This window comes from Filicampus tigris, chromosome 9 (assembly GCF_054856515.1).
Source record: "Filicampus tigris isolate MCC_2025a chromosome 9, RoL_Ftig_1.0, whole genome shotgun sequence".
Taxonomy (NCBI): Eukaryota; Metazoa; Chordata; class Actinopteri; order Syngnathiformes; family Syngnathidae; genus Filicampus; species Filicampus tigris.
In genome coordinates, this window is record NC_141225.1 from 20,815,984 (window position 1) to 20,839,935 (window position 23,952).

General features: G+C 40.5%; 2 protein-coding genes across 5 annotated transcripts; one reads left to right on the forward strand and one right to left on the reverse strand.

The window, feature by feature from the left end:
- The first annotated feature begins 1,486 nt into the window (after positions 1-1,486).
- LOC147142499 (carbohydrate sulfotransferase 11-like) lies at positions 1,487-13,624 on the forward strand. 3 transcript variants are annotated; one of them, XM_086041983.1, is made up of 4 exons: positions 1,487-1,680; positions 1,765-1,897; positions 8,090-8,169; positions 12,236-13,624. In XM_086041983.1, the coding sequence occupies exons 2-4, from the start codon at positions 1,804-1,806 to the stop codon at positions 13,076-13,078; spliced, it is 1,017 nt and encodes a 338-aa protein (XP_085898109.1). In that variant the 5' UTR covers positions 1,487-1,680; positions 1,765-1,803; the 3' UTR covers positions 13,079-13,624. The 3 variants fall into 3 exon arrangements, with proteins under 3 accessions (XP_085898109.1, XP_085898108.1, XP_085898110.1); XM_086041982.1 differs by having other exon boundaries at positions 1,487-1,897; XM_086041984.1 differs by lacking the exon at positions 1,765-1,897.
- A 140-nt stretch (positions 13,625-13,764) lies between these two features.
- LOC147142500 (solute carrier family 41 member 3-like) lies at positions 13,765-23,291 on the reverse strand. Of its 2 annotated transcripts, none has more exons than XM_086041671.1 (10): positions 22,155-23,291; positions 21,295-21,402; positions 20,407-20,478; positions 19,922-20,066; positions 19,694-19,843; positions 18,637-18,781; positions 18,493-18,572; positions 16,373-16,507; positions 16,061-16,209; positions 13,765-15,249 (listed from the first exon to the last, which is right to left on the reverse strand). In XM_086041671.1, exons 1-10 carry the CDS (start codon positions 22,347-22,349, stop codon positions 15,100-15,102), a joined length of 1,329 nt encoding a protein of 442 aa, XP_085897797.1. In that variant the 5' UTR covers positions 22,350-23,291; the 3' UTR covers positions 13,765-15,099. The 2 variants fall into 2 exon arrangements, with proteins under 2 accessions (XP_085897797.1, XP_085897798.1); XM_086041672.1 differs by having other exon boundaries at positions 19,694-19,840; positions 22,155-23,288.
- Between the last annotated feature and the right edge of the window lie 661 nt (positions 23,292-23,952).

Consider the following 23,952-nt stretch of genomic DNA (forward strand, 5'->3'; position numbering starts at 1 on the left):
CTTATCTGATCATGTGCGGAACAATGATGCTTAAAATCAAATTCGTTGTATTTGTTGTAACCATCATTAATAGGATGTTAGCTTTATAGTCATCCTTTAAACAGCTGCACGTTTATCGCCAGATGCTAGGGTACTTGGAACACTTTCATAGCCTCTTGAAGTAAATGCACTTTGTAAATTAACACTAGAATAAAAGTTGAAATGTTTTTGGTTTTTTTGCAATGGTGTTTCTGGCATGTCCTCCAGAGAGCAGCACTGTCTCGATCCTAACAGCTCCTGAGTGACATTGGCGCAAACGTAACTTGTTGAAAATATATTTGTAAGTCTAGTAAAAATAAATTGTAATTTTAGAAAAGCGAAATTGTCGCAAAAATCCCAGCTAGGAGTCACAACTTCACAAATAAGGTGTATAAAAAAACTGTAAGGTTAGTGGTGGTTGCTGGATCAAAATTTTCGACAAATTTCTCTTGCTAAAACGGCAACATTTCCTTTTTACAACTACAGGCACTTTGGTACTAAATTTAGCTCTACGACTGCAGGTTACTTCTTTCCAAATCGGGGGCGTTTCGTTAACAGGCGGGACGTTCTGCGGTCTGCGGCCCGCAATCGGATACATTTGGATTACTTTGGCTCCAAATACAAATTTGTTTTCTACATCTAATTTACCGGTACCGGTACTTTAGTAGCAAATGTACCTTCATATTAGATACCACCAGGCGGCACTGCAGAGCTGCAGTGTCATCCAAGCAAAAAGTACAGGAGTCTATTATCCCTAGAACAATAACGTTAAAATAAGTAACATCATCACTAACGTCGGGTGCATTTAACCCGATATAATATCCCGGATGAAATACAGTTTTCATCAATTTATGTAAAAGTACAATACCGTATGCCAAATTGGAAATTGTCTTTTAATTTCCCAATACAAATATTACATTAAAAATGTGTGTGTGGGTGAAAATCACCCGATGTTAGTGTTCTAGGGGTTAATGCTCTTTATCAGCCATTTACACACCCTTTTTGTTGAAAAAAACATTTCGAACGTTGAAGCCAAACACAGACGCATGTGTCATATGTGTCCAGGTTGAGGCTGCGTCACCGGAAAACAAAACATTTCAACCTATCAGCTTCAAAATAAAACCATTCAATGGATCCTCGTGTAAACAGAAATATTTACATTCCAAGAAAAACATTGTCACTGCGGCACAATTATTGGTAAGTTATACAACGATAGCTTGCGTACACAAGGCAGAACATCCCACATTGTCATTTTTTCAGGCAGTTCCATCATCGTACGCTCCAGTCCCGAACTAGCAATGAAATATAATATTTAGAATCCAAACAGTCATTATAAGGATCTACACTAGCCTCTACGAATCAGAAATGAGTTTTGCATTTACAATCGATGTCACAATGTGATCGGCCATGGAAGCGTTTTACTTCGAAAGGTTCAACAGCTGTAACCGGGCTGGGGAGGGAAGGGTTAACTGGGCACGGACCCTTTGGAAAGAAGCCACCCGGGCGTCCAATGCACCTTTGAATAAAATGCCTCGCCTGCTTTGACACTCGTTGGAGTCTTTTACTCGGACTGGCTTCGGTACCGGAGTAACCTGCGCTTTCGAACCCGCGTCTTCATCCCTGCACACGCGAGGATGTACTGGACGCTAAAGAGCAGCAAAGGTCAGAAAGACGGATCGATGCCAGTGATCAAGTAGACAGACAGCCCGTCCGAACAAAAACACCTTTTTGCATGAACCCCGTCAGGGATTGGTCGTCAGCTCGGTCTCCTCCCGAGGACTCAGGATGAGGAAACCGAAAATCAATCGAATGCTTTTTGCTTTAAGTCTAGGATGCTTCGTTATGGTCATATTCTATTTCAACAGCAATCTAAAAACAGGTGAGCAGAGAACTGTCGTGAACATGAGCATCTCTCTCTCTCTCTCTCTCTCTCTCTCTCTCTCTCTCTCTCTCTCTCTCTCTCTCTCTCTCTCTCTCTCTACTGTGTGAAATTGTGTATATACACGTATATACACACATATATATATACACACATACATGCATATTGCACATTGTGTGTATATGTGTGTGTGAGTGTATATATATATATATATATATATATATATATATATATACATATATGTGTATATATATGTATATATATATGTATATATATATGTGTGTATATATATATATATGTATATATACATATGTATATATATATATGTATATATATGTGTGTGTGTGTGTATATATATATATATATATATATATATATATATATATATATATATATGTACACACACATACACGCATATTGCATATTGTGTGTATATGTGTGTGTGTGTGGGAATATATATATATATATGCATGCATACATACATACATACAAACACACACAGCGGCTGAAAAGTATTTAACACGTCACCATTTTTCACCAGATTTTGGGAACAACCCAAGTAATCCATACATGCAAAGAAATATATATATATATATATATATATATATATATATATATATATATATATATATACACACACACACAGTAATAGAATATGTATACTGTACATACAGTATGTGTATGTATGGATAGTGTACATTATGTATGTATTGATAGTGTAAGTACAATAGGCGTGCCATGTCAATATATAAATTTTATTTGCATATAGGTATGTACGGTGTAGACTTTGTGTATACACACATAGACAAAATTGTTGGTGATTGTGGTTCAACAGAAATATTTTGAAAAAACACTCAAGAATCAAGTTGGCGTGACTGGTTAGCACGTCACAGTTCTGAGGTCATGGGTTCGATTCTGAGCTTGCATGTTCTCCCCGTGCTTGTGTGGTTTTTCTCTGGGTACTCTGGTGTCCTCACACATCCCCAAAACATGCTTGGTAGGTGAATTGAATTGTAATGGTTGTTTCTCTTCAGTATTTGTGCTCTGCGAGTGGTGACCATCTCAGGGTGTACCCTGCAATGATAGCTGGGATAAGATACCAGCACATCGAACCATATGCATCTCTTTATTTCTACATCATACACATTACAGTACTGTAGAATGTATTCTTTGAGAAATTGTTTGGGGAGAAACTTGAGTACCTGAAAAGCTACAAACGTTTGGGGAAAAAATCAAATAAAATACAAATAAATACTCAGATAGGTCCCAAAGTCAAGTGTTCAGAGTGATCCAAGGCAAAGTTTAATTGGAAGAACTTTTTTTCTGTGAGGCAAGTCTTCTAAACCATGCTTGCACTTGCACTTAATCTGAATAGTCAGTGTTGTGCAATCGGCCAGCTGGACCTTGTATATATTCTTGTTTTTGTTGTAGCCCAGCCCAGTCATAGTAATCACAATTTATGAAAGCTACTCACTGCTAAAGCTAAACGATTAAAAGCACACAAAGAGAAATGATGATGCAGGAATGCTATTTAAGAGTTTGCGTCAACGTTACCGAAGTTTGATTCCATTTCCAGATTTAACGAGAGTTGTGTTCTTCATAATTTTCATAGAAAACTATAACCCTGTGACGCGCAGAAATGAGGTGCAGAGGAACCATTTTATTACCCAACTGCTTAGCGGATGATGACTGTTTCCTCAGCTGGGCGGGTAAATGCTAAAAGAAGTTGCAGCTGGCAGGTTGCGGCATTTGCTTGAATCCAACCTTTTCCAGGTCCTTTGGCCACACACAATGGCCTCATTCAGACGTACCTTGCAATATCCTGTGCCCAAAAACCGTATGTATCCCATGCTAGTTGGAGGGATGCGGGAGGGGAGTCAGCATTGGAAATGTGTAACATGGGGCGAGAGAGTTACGTGTACAGTTGTTACAGCTCCAAAAAGACCTGCCCCATGTGGTGTGCAAGAGCATATGATGCTGTCAGGCTCATTCAAAAATAGGCTGCTCTGCTTATGAAGTACTTTTTTTTTTTTGTGGCTCTTGCATTGAATTTTATGATTTATTAAGATCACTAGTCAAAAGATCATTAGCTAAAGAAAGCTTTTGGACAATAAGGAGGGACATTTGGATTGGAGTGTAGCCACTTTTAATGTTTTTCATGACAGTGGGATACGAAAAAGGAAAGGCTGTTACCAGTACAAAGGGCAACGCTTGGGAGCAGTGCTGTCATTTCTCGCTAATCTGCATACGTGTGGTCGACGAAGCAAAGAATGATGTTTATTTGTGAGATAACACCTGCAGTAGTCTACCAAAGCATGTTATATGCCTTCATAAAACCTTACTTTTGGTCTGTTTTGTCATCATCGTTAAATTTACCGCGTTGACTAAAGCTGCCAGAGAACAGTCACATATTAAAACAAATATCAACTGCCTGCCTTGATCGTTGATTCGGTTAAAACGTGTTAAGTAATAGATCAGATTTTACAACAGCTGTGTCGCGTGAATATACCTTAGCTTAATGTTGCATGTTGAAAAGAGTGGTTTTACAGAAGATGAGATTTGGAAATATGTACCATATTTTTTATGATCGGAGGCTATGTGTCTTTGCGGCGCAGGGGCGTATGGAATGCTGTTATCTTTTATGGCACTGTCAGGATCTTATGTAATATAATACATTATATAATACTTCTAATACTTCGTGAATGTATATGACATCAATAACTTTGGCAAACGCATATGTGACTGAAAGATGACCTGTTCTGATGGTTTAGACTAGAGTGTGTTACTGGTGCGTCTGTGGCATGCATTCCTTACCTGGGGGCCATCGAATGATTTTGTTTTCTTTCAACTCATGTGCTGGGGAAAAAGTCACATATGTAACCATTTTGGTCGCAGAATTGAGGGTTTGGATTAGGCATTGTTTTACATGTTTTTCCCCCCCCCCCCATTAATGTCCTGTTAGTTTGCAAAAGATGACTGGTTACATACCGTCGCTGTCCTGTGAAAAACACGTCCAATTTTTAATTTTATTTTATCTTTTTATTTTCACGTTAAAGCGATGCCTGTAACGCAGAAACACCATTCACGTAAAAATAAGAAAAATAAAAATAAAAATGGACATTCGTCTTTTTCACAGGACAGTGACGATATATAAATGGACTCTAATCTTACATCTGCATACATTCTTCTGAGAGTCAATAAACAGTCATGACACCACCCACATGCCCTGCCTTTGCACTAACACCCTTAAAACACACACATTTGTGGGCAAAGAGATCAGGCTTCCCCTTGTACAGTGTCTCTCTCAGTAAAGCCTTTTGGCAGGAATGGCCATGGAGGGCTTAGGGAGGGGCTTGCTTCTCCCAGTGGGACCAAAAAACAGAGGTCCGTTTATGACCGAGACAGGACTAACACACATCGTCTTCTATATATTTTGCATTGCCAAAACTCCTGTTTCTGAACAGGTCTAGAGGAATGCAGAGGAAAGGCCTTTGCACGTTTGGGTCTAGAAATTGTTAAACCAATACGAATACTCCTTCCTCGCAATGCTATTTGGATGAATCTCAGTGGAACAGTGGGTGGGATGGGGTTGAGGGATTTCAGAAACAGCAGATATACTGTAGTCTTTGGGAAAATGTGTTCCACGCCCAAACATTGGAAAAACTTGGAAAAATGCAAATTGTAATGAAAAAAAAAAAGGGTTGCGGTAAGTGTTACAACAGTACGGGGGGTTGCTTTTCTACAAGGATCGTGAAGCTGGAGCTACATACAGTGCAAACCTGGACGAAACCCCGTTGGAGGCTGTAAAAGACTTGAAATTGGTGTGGAGATTCATCTTCCTGCATGACAATGACCCAAAACATGAGCTAAAATGGCAAGGTTTAAATCAAAGAATATTGATGCGTTAGAATGGCCCATCAAAGCCCAGCCCTAAATCCCACTGAGTATCCGTGGCAACACATTGCCGTTGCAATAAATTGCTGTTGACAGATGCTCTCCATCCCGTCTGGCTTGACACATGTGTGTGACCATACACAGGCTGTGACAGACATTAAGCAGAGGACGACTATAAAGAGATCACATCACATGGTGTGCAACTGCCTCCTGCTGCTGCTACTGTCGCTGAAAACCAACCAATAGGAACACACCATGCAATGGCTTGAATATCAAAGTGTCCACAGGCACTATTATCAGCTCCAAACACAAAGGAGATGGATAAGAACATGACCCTTTTTTCTTATGCCTCCTTTTATTTCTTATTTCACGTAAACACCATGATGGCAAGAACTACATTTTGGCTGACTGTCGCCATGACAACAACCCGACGCATACCAGTGACTCCAAGATTCAATGTACCAAGATTATAGGCAAGATTCAATGTGCATTCTGTCACACAGTTTTACTCGTGGAATGTGGCTTGTGTTCATCTTATCTGTTAACTTTGAATTGTATTGTTGTATATATAATGAAATTCAATTAAAATCTTATAAACGTGGTCAAAGGAAAACATTTTCCCAGTTCTTTCCACAGCCAGCTGACCCAATTACTCCATATTGTGGAAAGAGACAAAAGAAAAAAGACATAAAAAATCAATAAACACACAAAAAAAGTCCAGTTGCCACGATCCAGCAACATTATTGCCCTTTCTGAGCCAGCGAGCTAAATTGTGAACTATTTCTTTTGGGTTGGTGTAATAGAGTATTTTTAATTGTCAAATTAGTGCTTAGCAAGCACTTTTTTTCACCAGGTAGGTCATCCTAAACATTCATTTTCATTTCCAAATAATTGCTCAAAATATAGCTCCAAGTTGGACGTCATTTTTTTGTTGTATTCCATACATGCCACCTCTGTGATCATTTTCAGGAGGAAAGAGGAGAAGTGACAGTAGCTGTCCTCGTTTAAAAGTTTTCATGTGTCCATCATTTTCCTTCAGATCATGTTGATGTGTTAAGTTGTTTTCAAATTTCAGTTGCACATTTATAGTTGGGATTACACTGCTGGAAATTGTTTCTTTTTTTTTTTTTCATCTTGCAGCTGTCTTTGCAGATGTCACATTTCCTTGTAAGGGTGTCATTTTAGTTGTGCGCTCACAATTGCTGTTTTGGTATTTGTGTATTTTTCTTCTTACTTTAACAAATAAAACGGACTACGAGTCTAAGTAAAAAAAAAACAATGTTTTACTGTGCTTAATTTTCTACATAATGCCATTTTCTTTGCAGTGATTTTGCTTTTGTTTACTATCTCATAGTCTACTTCTATCTTCTGCACTGATTTGCTAGCTAGCAACCAATCAGAGTGATCCATTGCCACCAATAGCCAATTTTACTTACAGCGATCAATGACTCATTGGTGCAAATCGTATCTAAAAAAAACACAACGACACACAAAAAAATCTCTTCAATCTTGCTTTTTTACGTTGATTACATGTGTTCCGTGTATTGTGAGTGTGTGTGCAAGCTTTGCATGTGTGCATTTTATTTCATGAAACTATGACTGTGGATGGTATGAGAAACAATTACTTTGCGGCCATGTTGTTTTATTCCTGTGGTATTTAAGTAATGATTTCAATTGACAATGACTCTAAGAATCAAATGTTATTTAGTTGAGACAGATTATTTTAGAGTTTGCATTCAATAAATACGCATTTATTATATTAAAAAAAAGAATTGGCATCATTTCAAAGGGTCTTAAAATACTCAGTCCATGTGAAAATGGCAGAAAAATCACAGATATCCAAATGTTCTCATTGGTGTGGGGGGTCACCCGGGGGGTGACCATGGCCACCCCTGGCCCTCACGTAGCTCCGCCTCTGCCCCTCTAATCCTGCCCCTCTAATCTTTTCACACACCATTAAAACAGCATAGCAAATACCAAAATTGTTGAAATGCACATCTGCATTTTTGTTATCTTATCCTACCATCTTAAAAATTGAAGATATGAATCATATCCCATGAGCTAGACTAAAATGGGACATGTCTAGTCAGCATGTATTCATCTTTTTTCCTTAGGTTCTATTGTTGGACTTCCAATGTTCCAAACAACCGCATCCTAATTTAACTTAATCATCATATTTTCCTCATGTGGACATACTTGATGCTTTAACTCAAAATGTTTTTCCGTCTTTGCACTTGGGTCAGAGCTCCTTCCAGCATATTTTAATGACTGGTACTTTGTTTCCTCATGTTACCTCAGCCTCGGAGCAACTTGGGGAAAGAAGCAATGGGCAGAAGCCCAGGAGGAGTCCTCTGCAGACACTTTATGATGGTGACCAGGTAAGTGTCACTAAACCGGCTCCATCACACCCACTGAAAACTTTTGCCTTTTTGTACACAGCACAGCATTCTAATGAAATCGGTGATTTCAAAGACTTGTCCAGCTGTTTACTGGCATTTGTCAAACGGATTGACGGACGGACAGCAGGCAGACTTTCAGAGACTTTTAATTGCAGTTTTAATGTTTTACAGACAAAGTTCATTCATTTTATTTCCTTTGAAATGATGTGGACGCCTCAAAGGGGGAAAAATGGCCAAAGTGTTGAAAATAGAAACACATTTTATAATAACGAGTGATGTTCGATGCCACCATAGTCCTTTACGAGACAATACTGTAAGTATTCACCTAATGTGTCTGGTAAAGCTAAAAAAAAAAAAAAAAGTATTGTATTTAAAATAATAGCCTCATAAAGAATACAAGGCAATGAAGTTATTTCCAACTAAAGTATGCAGAGGTATCGGCATTCATTTGTCCCCCCCAAAAAGTTATCTTCCTTTTTTTTTTTTTTTTTTTTTAATTTAATTTAGAATTGTTTGCCTTGACAGTGTGAGTGCTGAGTTTTAAATATCAGTCCTGCTGTTTTCTCCAAAGTGCTTGCTTGAGAACATGCAGCTCTTTCGGGAGATTTGGCAAGCTCCACTAATTTTCAGCATTTCCCGCCCAGAACATCCAGTGCTCGCTCAGTGGGGCCAGTTGCTCAAGGCTCAAGTGTCCTTTTGGATGCGATAAATACACGAGAAATCATTCCTAACAAAATGACTCCCTGTATTAAGACGCAAGCCTTACTTCCATTTCAACAACTCCATCCTTCTGTGGCAACATGTTTTATTGGCACTATTTTATTAGCGTGTAAAGTGGTTACAATCGGGCCTCATACTGAGAACAGGAGGCTATATTGCTGGTGTAATTGATACCAGTAAAATTCCATTGTATTCGGCTGGAAAGATTTTAGGATTACTTGATACCAGCAATTGATGGAAGTTAAAACCCATACTGTATTTTAAGTGTATCTTTGTGTGAAGGTATACCCTTTTTTATGTGCAGTGTTCTAAATAGTGTTCTAATTTCTAAGTATAATTTTGCCATTTAGAAAGAATTTCCCTCGGGTGCATTACAGTCTACGAGACTTTTGCATTTTAGTTTTGAAAAATGGTTTCAGCCACTACCATATGCCTAGTGTAGTGTATTGCTTTTACAAAAATAAAACTGAACTGAATTTATTTATTTTTTGCTTAAATATAAACCGGGTCAAATAAAGTTGCGTGCGAGTGGTTGTATAAGAACCCATGCTTTTGACTCTGAGCCAATATAAATTATGCAAGTTTATGGAAAAATGGGTCTTAAAGTTCAGTTTAGTTTCACCTCATTGAATGAGGATCCTGACGGATATACAAAACTCTCCTAATCTCCCTTGCATCTTGGTTGTGGTCGTGTTTTTCATGCCAATCACTGATGCTTTTACACTTTTGTTTCAGGAAAAAAAAAGGTTAAACATCTTTGCTGAATTAGCTCAGTGACATGTATTGATGTGTTTGCCTTGGCAGTGTCAAGCTGCAGACAATGAAGAACTCAGCAGCTTTACTGTGGGATTTAACTGCAAAGGAAAGAAAAAAAGACTGGCTCGAAAAGGCATTTGACTTTTGGATGTAAAGTATAGAATGCAATGGTCTCGGTGTCGGGGTATATTTATTTTTGTATCTCTGAGGTACTAAGGCAAGATTTATGTTGTATTCTCATATTCAGTGTAATAATGCCAATTCCAGTTGAAATAACCTTATTATTGGAACCAGATTGTTTTGTTTAAGAACTTGTATGGAAAATCCATAGTGTCATTAACAAATGGCTTCCAATGGGATAACGCTGCCGTCATCTAGGTTGATGCACTTGTAATTAATGTCAAGAAAAAGATGCTTCAAAGCAAACCATTAAAATATCAAAAGCAAATGAATGTACTTCTAGCTAGGAAACTAAAGAAGTGAGGTCTGCAGAGATCTTGTCATCAGCAATGACTTCTATAGAATGCCTTTTCCCCCCACACTGAATATTTCATCTTTTTTCCCCCCTCTGTTTCTCTTTGTTGCTTGCTATGTTGAGGAATGTTATTGTACGTTTGTGTTGTGTTTCATCCTACAGCCACAAATAATTCTCCACAGATTATATCCTGCGCATAGAATATAAATTGAAATCCCCTTGTGCAGGCCTGACATCTGTGAGTGTATCATGGCTGAACTCTGAAGCAGTTTCTAGTTAAGCAGGAAAAATGTATACAAAATGGAAAACAATCCAAAGAGCGGATTTTTTTTCTTTTGACTTTTCCTCTTAACAAATCTCAGCAGGGTAGAAGATAAAACTAGCAACACTTAGCAGTCCGACCTGATGCTGTATTTATTTTGTTGAAACGTGAAAATAAAAGATGCCTTACAATTTAAGGAAAAGATTGCGCACCTGCCACCATTTCAAGTACCTGTGATTAACCCCAAATCAATTTCAGATGTTCTTGTAGGCTTTTCCAGACACTTTTGTAGCGGCGGCGTCGAAAACAAGCAAAGCTTCTGCAGCATCAGTGGGGAGTCGTTCTTCAAAGATAGTAGTCAGACAAAGCGTACAAAAGACACGCAAATTGTCAAATGTATCAGGAACACATTGAAGACAGTCATCATTACGGAAACTATGACAGTGACATTACTAAGAACCGGACGTCAACTTCAGACAGAAGCTTTATCTTACAAATAACACCATTTAAGCCAGGCTACAAGACCCGCTTGGAATCAGTTTGGTTTGGTGCAAAATTAACCATAATACATTATTGGCTTACCTGTAGGACTTGGAAACACCACATGACATGCGTTCAGTGAGACAAATTCCTTTAAAGAAAAACCCTTTTGTCTGATGGGCTTATATGGATATGAAGACATTTGTTTTACCCTAAACTTGAACTTTGTTTGCATTTAACTGTGTCTTAACATTGCAGTGAAGCACAGTTAGGGCTGCCTTAGCCTAGCTGCCCAAGCACATTCTTTAGCTTAGCACGTGCTGTAGCTTAGCGTGTGCTTTAGCTTAGCGCATGCTCAAGAGGCATGGGCCGTAACAACCCTCAACAGGAGCTAACTCAAAAACTGACCAGATGCAGATTTTCTCCGGAGATGTCTGCATTCAGAGACCTACAAAAACCATATGGTAAGAATTTGAAAATTGGGCTCGCCATTCGCATATTTGATTATTTACTGCAGTCATTTATATTATTTTTACTTATGACTCTTTATTGAAAAACGAGTCAATGTATAAAATGACTAACAAATGTCATTTTTGCGAAGGGATGTCTGCTGTGCTTTTCTTCTGTTCCGTTGGTCACGATTTCACTTAGTCAATTGTCATAACCTGATCTGCAGCTCGACCCTCTCCACAACTGTAATATGTCACAGAATAAGCGGAGAGCTAGTTATTTTGAGAGGAATACACTTCTTTGTGTATCATACAGCCAGGTTAACTGCCCAAAATAACTTTTTTTCCCAGTTTGATCTTTTATCATATGTAGGAATTTCAGGTTTATCTTTTGACACGAGCTGCTCTGAAAATTGTCCAGACATCCCACCCTGTACTCACACCCGGGAAGGGCGGTAGGAGAAGAGCTGGACACTCAGCACAAAAAATGTCTGCAGATGTATTCTTGATATCTACTGGCAAATACAGAGAGCCACACATAGTGTCAAACTGAAGCTCGGCCTTCCAACCGCGGCATGCGGTTGAGCAGCGGGCTAAGCAAATGAAAGAAGTAAACCAGGTGTTTGTGTCAAGGACAAGTTGTACTTGAAAACTACATGTACTACAGTATGAATTTTATTTAACATCCTAGCCAGATTATGGCCCGATTTACTAAAATCTCAAGTAACTGGGTTCAGAATTGCATGTTCACACTAACAGGTGAGTGTGTTGTGTGATCTACTAAGATTACAAGCTTTTGCTAAGATCCCAAATGGCACGTACTAGATTGTGTTCACTCGCTCATTTCATTTGGACGTCCAAACAAATTGTTACAGATTTCAACCATTGTTTCTTCCTTTGTAGGTCGAGTCAGCACTGCAGGCAATCCATCAAGGTCGACGGGAGTTTTTAGAAGAAGCCTGCCGCTCCTACACCCGGAAGCGTAGAGTCCTTATCCCAGAAGACCTCAAGCATGTTATTGTGGATGACCAGCATGGCTTGCTGTACTGCTATGTACCCAAAGTGGCCTGCACCAACTGGAAGCGAGTACTCATGGTCCTGACTGGCGCCGCCGGATCCCACCGAGACCCGCTGGGGATACCAGCGAATGAGGCCCATGTCTCAGGAAACCTGCGCACCTTGTCTGAGTACTCCGCTTCGCAGATCAACCAACGCTTACGCTCCTACCTGAAGTTTGTGTTTGTTCGTGAGCCATTTGAGCGGCTCGTGTCGGCTTACCGAAACAAATTCACGCGGAGCTACAACACGGCTTTCCACAAACGATACGGCACCAAGATAGTGCGCCGGCACAGGGCCGACCCCCAGCCAGAAGCTCTGGAGAACGGCGACGACGTCTCCTTCGAGGAGTTTGTCTACTACCTCGTGGACCCGGCCACCCAGATTGAGGAGCCCTTCAATGAGCACTGGGAGCGTGTGCACTCACTCTGCCACCCCTGCCTCATCCACTACGACGTGGTCGGAAAATATGAGACGCTGGAGCAGGACTCCAGCTACGTGCTACGGCTAGCTGGCGTGGAGGACCAGGTCAGATTTCCTGCTTCGTCCAAGAGCACCAGGACTACAGGAGACATGGCAGCACAGCTCTTTCTCAACATTAGCCCCTTCTATCAGAAGAAGCTGTACAACCTCTTTCGCATGGACTTCCTGTTATTTAACTACTCTGTGCCAGCATACCTCAAGTTTTGACGAGGCAGAGGGGTTGCGTTGTACATCCATAGATGGTCGATGAAGATGTCAGTTGACAACACTCATACTTACTAAGTATGTACATACATTTCTTTGTAGAGGTGAACCACCACATTGTAGACACAACATAGTTAAACACAAGGTGAAAATAGGTACTAATTCATATTTTACTGTAAACGGTGATCAAGTGAGTACTAGTCTGTGATTGTGTGAACAATTTCATTTTAAATTTGCCATGTGTTTCTTTTTTTCCTGGTGAATTTGCACAACAAATGTGATTTCTCTCTTGGGGGCGATGTTACAATAGCACAATGAATGTTTCCAATTGCATTTGGACAGTGAATGTCTCATATGTGCCTTTTGATGGTCAACCTTATTTTGACCCCAGAGAAAATAATTTGTAAATGTGCCTGTGTTTCATTTTCTAATGTTGTTACAAAATTGTTTTTTATTTATTGTGCTATCTCTGACTGAATTGCATCATGTCAGCCAAAAAATGTTGGCAAACTTGGCACAATTTTCAAATAAATGTCACCCAGCAACAAAGTTTACTGGATGGAGTACTGGAAGTATGACCGCAACATTAAGGCATGACAATGCTAACTGACATTTAGGTACAATTCTAGATATTCTAAACACAAACTTAAAAAAATAAAAAAATACAATATACAGAAGTGGAAACATGGAACAGTGAAACCAATTCCTTTATTTACACTGTAGTCTGAAACTGTTTGGGCTTGACATGAAAAAAAAATACTATGAGATCAACATTTTATCTTTCATTTGTAGGTATTTTTCAGAAAGCTGTCTATGGTCGGAGAGAAAATGGATAATCTAATAAAATCCTTAGACAAACATTGGCCATAGGCAGAGGTGGGCATTCGGGAAGGTGCGTCAGTCCATCTCTGACGCACTCCGAGTTTGTTGTCGAATGACGGAAAACTTTGAAGAATTGAAGGACTAAGGGCCGACGGAAGCGGATTGATCCCTTGTTTCATACTGTATTCCTTTTGATGTCAAACCCAAATGTTTTCAGACTACAGAAATCTGTGACACATACTAACACACATCAGATTTATACCAACTGGCACATTCACCTTGGCACCCATCAAAGTAATCCATAAACTCATCCCAGTTTATCGACAAGCAGAACTGGAAGATCTGACAGTAGGTATAAAATCCCACCACTACAGGGCAGCATTGATATTGGTTGTGCCATCTAAACATTTTCACTGAGATTAAACTAAGGCCACAGTAAACATCTACTGTTCACAATGAGCTAGCATAATATGGAAACCTTTGTGCAATTACGTTATTTTGTTCTTGTTTCATCACCTTTAACAAACAACAAATGTATTCCAGAGATTTGGATCCATAAAAATCGAGCCGGTAACTCAGAAATGAGCAAAACCAAACCAACTCTTTAAGTTTGACCTCCGTACTGACATTAAACTGTAAAAGGCTTCATTTTCTTTGCCATTTTGTAATTATAAAACATTGTTATTAAGTAGACTATAAACTCTACTAATCAGATATTTTTTTTCTAGTTTGACACTTTTATACTTGCATTAGTAATTGCTATCAAGTATCAACCATTGATCTACTCTTATACAGTATTATTTGCCCATAAGTAGGTTAGCTTGGAAATCTAAGGTCAGCAAGTACATCCTGGTAGCTTTAGTACTTTAAGTCACTAGTCTGTCTATGGACTTAAATAGCTATACCAAGGCCAACTACCTACTATGTTGTCTAACATAATTACCTGGCCAGTCGAAAGTGCTGAGTGTGTTTTACTTTCCATTTTTTCAAACCACATCCATCCTCCTTAGCTTGTATTTTACGTATTATTAGCATTTTTGCTGCAGAGCCGCAAGCAACACATCCAGCTGAAGGAAGGATTACTTCGTGACACAGTGTTCACCCATAAGGTAGCTCACTAACTCTAAAGTCCTGCACAGGTGTACAAGGTTCCAGTACGGCAATGGCGTTGATCAAATCCCGACTCCTCAGAAACTAATCTTCTAAATCAGTCTGAAGCTTAGAGCCAGAAAACTCGTTCCCAGCAGGTCACCCAGTGCTGTCAGGTACGGGATGGAGAAGTTGTCCGGGTCCAAGCCCCTTTGCCACAGCCACCTCACCATCAGGTTGGCTACATGCAGAAGGATCACCACCTGGTCAATGACAGCAGGGGGATGAGAAATCTCTCAAGGTTATCCTCAATTGTTCGAGTCCGCTGTCAGAGTTCAGGGTGGAAAAGCATCAGGTCTCAGCAACACATCTGTCAGGTTTATGGAATTACAGCATCAGCTATCAGACATGATCTATGACCTCATCAGGTGTCGAGAAAACCAGTTTGTCATGTTTATGCAAATTCACCAATGCTAGGAAAACATCTGTGAAGGGAAATGGCTAGCCGGAATCTGTTTGTCTGTCAGCATTTTTTCCAAAGCCATTCGTCTGAGGATGTTTCATCTGTCACCATTTTCTCTGATGTCGTGTTGTTTGACTGTCGAGCGATGGTATAATTCAGTTGACAAAAGATCTCTGACGGTGCCGTTCCATAAACTTGGCAACCTTTTTCCTGACACCTGATAACTTTTTAACTTGTAATTCCATAAACTAGACAGATGTATTCCTGAGATCAAATAGTTTGCCTGCTGTGGGGTTTCAGAAGTGTTACACCTTGGCTGGTTCTCTCAGTTTGGTTATTTGACAAACTTTAACAATTGGGATTTTCTAAATTTAAGTTTTGTACTTTATGAATTCCAACAACTGACCGATAAAAAGACGAACGTTGTGGTTATCCACCCCGATCTTTTCGACACTGCGTTTCAAATTATTATGCACATTTTATTGTTTTTTTTAACTCAAACCTTATTTATAAGTAACTTGTATTACAATATAGAATAGAGTGTTAACGTTTCACTCCTATTAGCAAACAGAGGTTGAGGAACTCAGTTGATGGAGTCAATAGGATCTCACCTGAAGCAGTGTTGCAAACAGGTAACAAACGATGAAGGCAGCTGTCATGGCTGTGTGCCCTGCCTGCAGAAGATGGATCATGTATAGGAAAAGAAGGTGACCTGGGACTACAAGCATGGCTAGGACTCTGGCTGATTTAGAATTCATGTCTGAACAGATGCAAAAAGAAAATTAAGTCAGAACATTTCGATCACTAACCGTAAAATTGTAATCCAGTCACACTCCTACCACAAACTATTTTCCCCCTTCTTAGTTTACCCGTTCAACTTTTATCAGTCAAGCATCATGTATAACTTGTCTTGTATTTTTGACCTGATGAAAAGAAAGTAGCATAGGGTCCAGGACAGTCCATACTGATTTTGAATGGTAGAGTTCCAGGAACGCTCCAATAGTGAAGGTAGGTAGACATCCTGCTGGCCTGGATGGCAACCAGATTCCCTCCAACACCTACATAAAAAAAGGAAATAGTGCTGATTCCAGAATTCGCCATCAAGAGCATCCGGTCCTCGAGATCCCCTATCCAACCTGTTTTAGATCTCTGACTTCTCCAACAAACCTGCTTCAAATAATCAGAATCGTGATCAGGCTTCTGCAAAGCTTACTGATGAGCTGATCATTTGAATCAGGTGTGTTGGAAGAGGGTGATACCTCAAACAGGCTGAATAGGGGCTCTAGAGGACCGGATTTGGGTACCCCAGGATTCCATATGTGCAGACGAGGGTGCAGAATCAACAACATGTGCCCCATATTGTTTTTATTTCACCAATCACCACGCTATGCGTGTGTCTATTGTTTTTGTTTGATATTTTTTTCTTTGTTTGGCGGTGTGTCTGCTCATGCGGCGCCTGCGTGGGACGTAAAGATTACGTTCTCGACGCCGATTGCCTGTCGCCGACGAGGCATGGACCGGGACCACGTTGGTCGATTAAATATGCAGGACGGAACGCGGTGGCGGTTAGGCGATGCCCAGCTCTGGTCAATTGTATGATTATTTTTGTGATAGTTAAAACACTGGATGTCCTTCTTAATGCAAATATCCTTTTGATACAGACTTGGGAATCGCAGTGGCTGGGTATTGGTGCACTGACTACTTAATAGAATAAATTTAAAGTAAAACTACCCCCATCGTAACCCTCCAGCTTTTTTTCATGTTCTGTCTTGTTTTCTCGTGTTTTTTTCATGTCTGTCTCGTTAGGGTTTTGTGTCCACCTGTTCTGGTCAGCCCAGTACCACGTGTCTACCAATCAGCTCCATCAGCCACTCGTGTCTCGTCCAGGTGTTCCTCGTTGTCTTGTCAGTTTGTTTGTATATAGTTCCCTGCTTCCTTTCTGACCTTCTCGAATCATCGCTTCTGTTTGTCGTTCCTGTCGATTGTCATGTCCTGTTGAGTTTAGTGTGATTCTTTGTTTGCTTGATAATTTGATGCAAGTTTGTTTAGACTTTCTTTAATTTAGTTTTTGATCATGCCAAAGTGACTTGTCTCTTTTGTTTTGTTTTATAAATGAAATCATTTTTGATTGCACTCCTGGTTCACTGCCCTGCATTTGTGTCCTCAACGCTGCCTATAAATGACATTGTGGTCGCTTTGTCAACTCAGTACATAAGTTATACCCAAAAATACAAGTAGTAGTTAAGTTAAAAGAAAAAAAAAAACTGTTTGTTGACAAGCTTCAGGTTAGTCATTTAGGCATTACGTTATATATGTTAGCATCTGCTTAGTGAAATTAATTTTTGAATGTAATGAAATTGATTTATTATTATTATTGTTGTTATCATTGAATATTCAATTCATTTCATTGAATGCCAGTTGACGATAAAAGTTAAGGACATCCATTTTCTATACCGCTTATACGAGACATAGGGTACACCCCGGACTGGGCACATATATACAACCATTCACACTCTAATTCACACATGAAAATGCTAGTTCTACACGGGAGCGATTTGTAACAGAGACGTTTTGAGTTTAAAGCAGATGTGCTAACCACTAAACCGATAACCAATTGAACATAACATCACCGTCCTTACTTGCGGCCATAATGCATGAGTGGGATCAAATATCATCGCTGCAGTGAAGCTCTTCACTGGAATGCAAAAACATTTCCTGTACAAGGAAGCCAATACATGCAGTCGGTGGGTGCCGAGGCTGCATGGGAGAGATGCAGCACGAATAGAAGACTGAATGCATAGCTGGCATTCAATTCAAGCTTTGCTTTTTCATTGTAATAATAATGTCAAGTCTGGCGATTCAGCTTGAACATTTTGCTTGTCTCAGTCACCCATGTGTGCATTATATATTTAACATAACATATGTATATAAAACATTGACTTATTTTAATATGAATCGTAAATATTTTGGGATGTTTTGATAAAGGTTCACAAGACATCCATAAAGTTCATTGTGTTAACATTAATGTTCTTATTCTACTCACCATTGATAACTGGGGTGAACACTGCCATACCCTCAAAGTTTGGATTGCTCACTGTCTTATCCAGAATCAGACCACCAACACTGCAAATCATACAAGTTACTTGTTTCTTATCTGAGAGGAGAAAATGTAAAACTGCCGACTCACCTGCTGACCGACATGGCCAAAATAACTGGCTGCCAGCCTGACCTCAGGACTTCTCCAATTGTTGGAGACTGGCGGGCGATGAGGACCCACACTGGCGCAAGAAGCAGGAAAAAGGCACACACCGCAAGAGGGAGATACCACGTGTCTGGACATGTTTTGGAGCACAAAATGACATATCATATTTTCTATACTGCTTATTTTCATTCTGATTTTTTATGAGCTGGAGCCTATCCCAGCTGACTTCAGGCAAGAGGCGGGGTAGACCCTGGTCACCAACCAATCGCAAGGAACATAAGCTAACCACCACCTTAGGATAATTTAGCAGGGACGGGTAGCGAGGGTCAGCCACACTCGGAGTGGCCCTCGATTCAATTTTGATAACAAAAATGGTTACTGCAGCTGAGCAGTTGAAAGTTGTAATCACAGTGTTCACCACTAGATGGCAGAAATCGCTCAAGAGTGCCCCCAAGACAAAGAGATGGGAATAGTTGGTGGTCTATATGTGTCCTGGGCTGGATACCAGTCTAGGGTGTACCCCAGCTGTCGTCATTTGGAATAGGCTGTGAGCCTAAAGTTAAAAAAAAAAAAAATCAAAAGGATGGTAAATTAATTATATAGCGCATTTCAAGACACCCAAAGACATTTTACAAGTTGAGGGAAATAAATAAATAAACCAATTAATAGTACTCAATAATCAAAATCAGCATGTTCTTTAAATGCTTGAAAGAAATTATAATGACCATTTTATTAACCCCAAACTATATGCACCACTTACAGTACATCTCAAATGGCTAAATGTTGCTGTCACACCAGCACATTAAATCAGAAGGTAATCATTTGTGTGCATGGTGATTATTATGCACATTATTTTTTTATCGTTCATAGTGTTCCATTTCACAAGGGCTTGAGATTTTAAGACGCTTTCCTTGTTTTGATCATGCGTGAGTTAACTTAGATACTCATTCACTTGAGGCAAGGGTTAAGTTGCAATCAAATGGAATTAATTTTCTGGGGAAGCAACCCTTAAAATTTCCCGAAACAATAAATGCTCTCTCACCTCTGTAGCAGAGGAAAAAGCTGCTGACCCCAGCGAGCAAAGAAAGCGTGATGACGTCACCCAGGCTGGCAGCGATGGGCGTGGCTACGTTATCTGGGTTGACGCCCACTCTCCTGGAGCCAATGATCACTGCCACCATCACGAGGCCTGCTTGTGTTGCAAGATGATGACCCGCACTGTTATTTCTATATGCGTCCACATCCTCTGTACGCTGCGTATTTGTCTGACCTAGAGACAGCGCCGCAATAAAGGCTGTGGTGACACTGCTGGCACACAGGATGGCAGCGTGGACGACATCCACTCGACCTCTCGTCAAACCCCCGAGACTCACTGCTACCACAGCGGCCAGGAAACCGACAACCGTGGCCTGGACCTTCATGGGGATACATCTTATTACTCCGAATGCCTCATGCCATCTTTTACCGTATCGCCCCATTCATCCCTTCTACAGTCTCATCAATGGAAAATACTCATGCTTAATAATTTTTCACTATCACAATGAATGTATCAGTGATGGGCGAGTGCCGATGCCAGTATCAGTATGAGGGTGTTACCTGCCTTATTTTAGCAACTTATCATTGCCATAAATTAGTGTGAAACTCTGTTTGTCTAAATGTGCCCCTCCGACCCCCCCCCAATAAATTAATTAATGTCACCCTCATGAGGACAAGTGCTAGGGAAAGTGGATGGATGCTGTGAGACGTGTCGATCACCTGGATGAGAGCCAAATTACAGCAAAGTGTCCTCCGCTGCTGCTGAGGCTCGTCCAGCTGCCCAGTGTTGGCCTGAACATGGGAGCATTACAAGCGCCATTGTACAATTTTGGACATTTACATTCGCATATTTCATTTAATCAACCACAATTTGAAGAGATAATGTTGGACAACTCTCTTTTTTTTCTGAAGCCCACCAGTGCGCTCGAGATTGTGTGCGACGGCTTATGTCGAACATGTATACAGAAATGTTACAATGATTTTGTTGTTATGATTCAAGTCAACCCTAAAATTGTCTTTATAATAATGTTATATGCAGCCCCACTAGTCTAAATTTGATATTCTGAAAAATTTTGCGTTTGTGCAAAATGAATTAAGAAGCAAATTCCACCCGTTTTTAGCCGTCTCGGCGGGCGGCCATTTTGTCACAGCAACAAAATGGCCGCCCCCTGAGATGGATAAAAACGGGTGACATTTGTTGCTTTATTATCATATACCTGTATATCATATATATATAAATATTAATCATAATGTCATGTTTAGACTAGTGGGAGCACATACAATATGTTGTGAAAATTTGGGGGTTGACTTCCACTTTAATGTTAGATTCGTCATTTCAATGTGTGTGATGTTTTAGGATTCAGGTTTGAGAAATGCATTCTAATTGTTTCATTTTTGTGTATAATACTTAAATCTAACATACACAACCAAAATGTAATCCATTCCCATTTACGACAGTAGAACGATTATTATCAAGGCCACCTTTAGACAACGCTTGACTTTACTGCAGTTTACCTAAACAACGCTCTTGAGAATGTAAAACAAACAAAAAACATTCTCATAAGTATCTGGGTGAGTATAGGAGTGTGTGCATGTGTTTGCACTCACGGCTGTTGACAGTCGGGATGCCAATGTCATCTCTAAATTCCCTTTCAGTCCCACCAGGGCTGGAACCAAGATAAAAACCTCTGAGATCTCTTGAAATACCGCCCAGTGCTGGTAAACACCACAAAAAATAGAAATCACATCACATTTTTATCACCTTAAAATGACTGTGTTTGAATTAAAAATGGAATGCTTGAAAATACAAGTAATAAGGAGAATAGTGTCTTTGTCAGTGCCAAGGTGACCTTGAATCTTCTTCATCAGTCATCTGTACTATTGGTTGACCGGCCTGGAAACCTTTATATGCATTTTTTATCAAAACTACAAGTCGGTATTTTTTGTGCAAAATTTGCAGCATGTTAAAATGTTCAATTAATTCAAAATGATAACGTTTTATATCATGATGTCAGAAACCAGCCCGCGACGTCATTTTATGTGGCCCGCGAAGGTAAATCATGTGTTGATTGGACCTGTTTCTTGTCAAATTGTCTTCACTTTTAACACTACATATGAGATATTTCAAGCATTTGTTACTAATCCCTCCTTTAAGATAAATTGAATATAATTGAGCACACTATTTACCGGCTTCTGATTCCAAAACTAGTTATCCATCAATTTATTGTGTATATGTGATAATATAAAGTGATCATTTCTATGGGTTCACAGTCGTAACGGCCCTCTGAGGGACACCGTAACTATGATGTGGCCAGCGCCAAAAATGAGTTTGAAACCCCTGATTTAAAGCATTACTACTTCTCAAGCGAACTGCAGCAACATTCCTTTTCTTCATTTCACATGACGTTGAGTGGACCAAGGAGTCTATCCCACTATTCCATACAAACATTTTAGAATCTTCTCCATACTTGCACTGTTTCCATGACTACCCCGGCCGCCACCATTCCCAGTCCGGACACGACGTAAGGCACCAGCACCTGGCCTGCAATGATCCAAGCGCTCTCCGGCAGGAAGCCTGGAGCTGAGCGGGTCAGTTTGCAGGTGAAGCCCCTCAGCTTCTTCCCCTGGAAACACAACTCCAGCGCCAGATGGGTCACTACCATGACTGCTCGCGTTTAGCCCATTCTGAAAATCTTCTCTTCATTAAATCGGCTTCCAAACGGCTGCTGTAGTCAAATATCCATCGGCACTTGCGGGAACGCTTCTTTATCAACTTTTCCTTCACCCCGACGGACGATTTGTTGCTGTCAAAGTTCTTGTCACGTATCCACGAATCAGCTCCGCCGGTAACTGTCGCTTTTGCAAACGGTGGCGGAATGCTACTTGAAGCACTTGAAAGCAGGTTAGCACGGTCACACGGTCCCATGCATGACAGCTGGTCTGTGAAGCCTCTTTTAACACTTTGTAACTGACACACATTCAACTCACACACTCACGCACACTCCTCACGCTTCACTTTTGAGTAGGCGGGCGGCTGAGGCCGAGCGCTGGAAGCCAGGCCTGTCGCGGGGCCTAAAAAGGGTCCATGTCCGGTGGGACAAGTTCACCCAGAAAGCCAGGAGCTTCCTCTCAGTCCTCATGTGTTCCTTGTCCTCCGTCTCGGTCCACAGCTGCCTCTCTCGGGGAAGTTGAAGTACCTTCTTCAGTTTCATCATGGCAAGGCTGGGATGTCCTTGCATGCAGCAAATCGAGGTGAAGGATTCTGATAGATGAGTGTCAGAACTCCAGATGAAGAGGCAAGTCGCAATGTCCACGATGAAGGTAGAAGACAGACAGAGTCGTGGTCAGAGCGAGGCTGCATACCGGCATTCTTCTTTCTCCGGCATTCCTTTTCGTCTTGATTGTTTTTCAGGGGGCGATGCTGTCCTGTTCTCCCCTCACTCTTTGTGTAGCCCCTCCTTCCTCTCCTCTTGGACGTCCTCGGTGCGTGACGCATCTCCAAGCAGCAGGTGCTCTACCTGTCACTGCACACGTGATGCTGCTGCAGCCGCCTGAAAAGTCGCCGGCGCGTTCTCTTGACAGGGCGAACACACGCACTGCATTAATGTAACCATCTGTCGTGCGTAGTTCAGGATTATTCGGCATTCTCTTGACTGTCCAATTAAAAATCAATATTTTCACTTTTTTCAAAGTGCTCTGAATTTTATCAGTATGTTGTTGTTGTTGGTTTTTTTTTTAAACTACAAACATACATGTGAAGAAGAGAAAGCCTGCAGTGTTGAGATCACTTCCCACACACTCAATGACTCAGCTAAAATTTGACTTTGGGACATGGGACATTGCTGGGAGTGTTTTTTTTTCTGCAGCTCCCCCTTCTGGCTGCAATTTGAATAATGAGGCTGCAGAAGAAAAGTAAACTGTTTAACTGTATTGGACCACATGATTAGCGGCATAGCAAATGGATGGAGTGATGGAGATATAATTTAGCATATTAATACCAAGCCTCACAAAATTAGCTGTCTAGCTAGTTTATTTCTATTCATGTTGCATTCTACATTTACACTGGATTACAGACTCTGTCAAAGTGTCAAAGTGTATATTTGACTGCGTAGTTGTCCTGTTTGTATAGAGCATGGCCACCCGCAAGGTCGCTGCGACCGCCAAACAGCTGAAGCTCACAAATCAAATCTTGGCACAGGTCAGACAGATACAAGAACACATAGACAGATGTTAACAGCTTGTTGAACCCCAGTAGCTTTCTTGACA

Excerpts from the sequence above, each read along its gene's own strand:
- LOC147142499 (XM_086041982.1), top strand. The coding sequence starts at position 1,804 with ATGAGGAAACCGAAAATCAATCGAATGCTTTTTGCTTTAAGTCTAGGA. Across the intron at positions 1,898-8,089 it reads CAACAGCAATCTAAAAACAG|CCTCGGAGCAACTTGGGGAA; the intron begins GTGAGCAGAGAA and ends ATGTTACCTCAG. Across the intron at positions 8,170-12,235 it reads CACTTTATGATGGTGACCAG|GTCGAGTCAGCACTGCAGGC; the intron begins GTAAGTGTCACT and ends CTTCCTTTGTAG.
- LOC147142500 (XM_086041671.1), bottom strand. The coding sequence starts at position 22,349 with ATGGTAGTGACCCATCTGGCGCTGGAGTTGTGTTTCCAGGGGAAGAAG. Across the intron at positions 16,508-18,492 it reads GTTCACCCCAGTTATCAATG|GTGTTGGAGGGAATCTGGTT; the intron begins GTGAGTAGAATA and ends TTTTTTATGTAG. Across the intron at positions 16,210-16,372 it reads TGCTACTTTCTTTTCATCAG|ACATGAATTCTAAATCAGCC; the intron begins GTCAAAAATACA and ends GCATCTGTTCAG.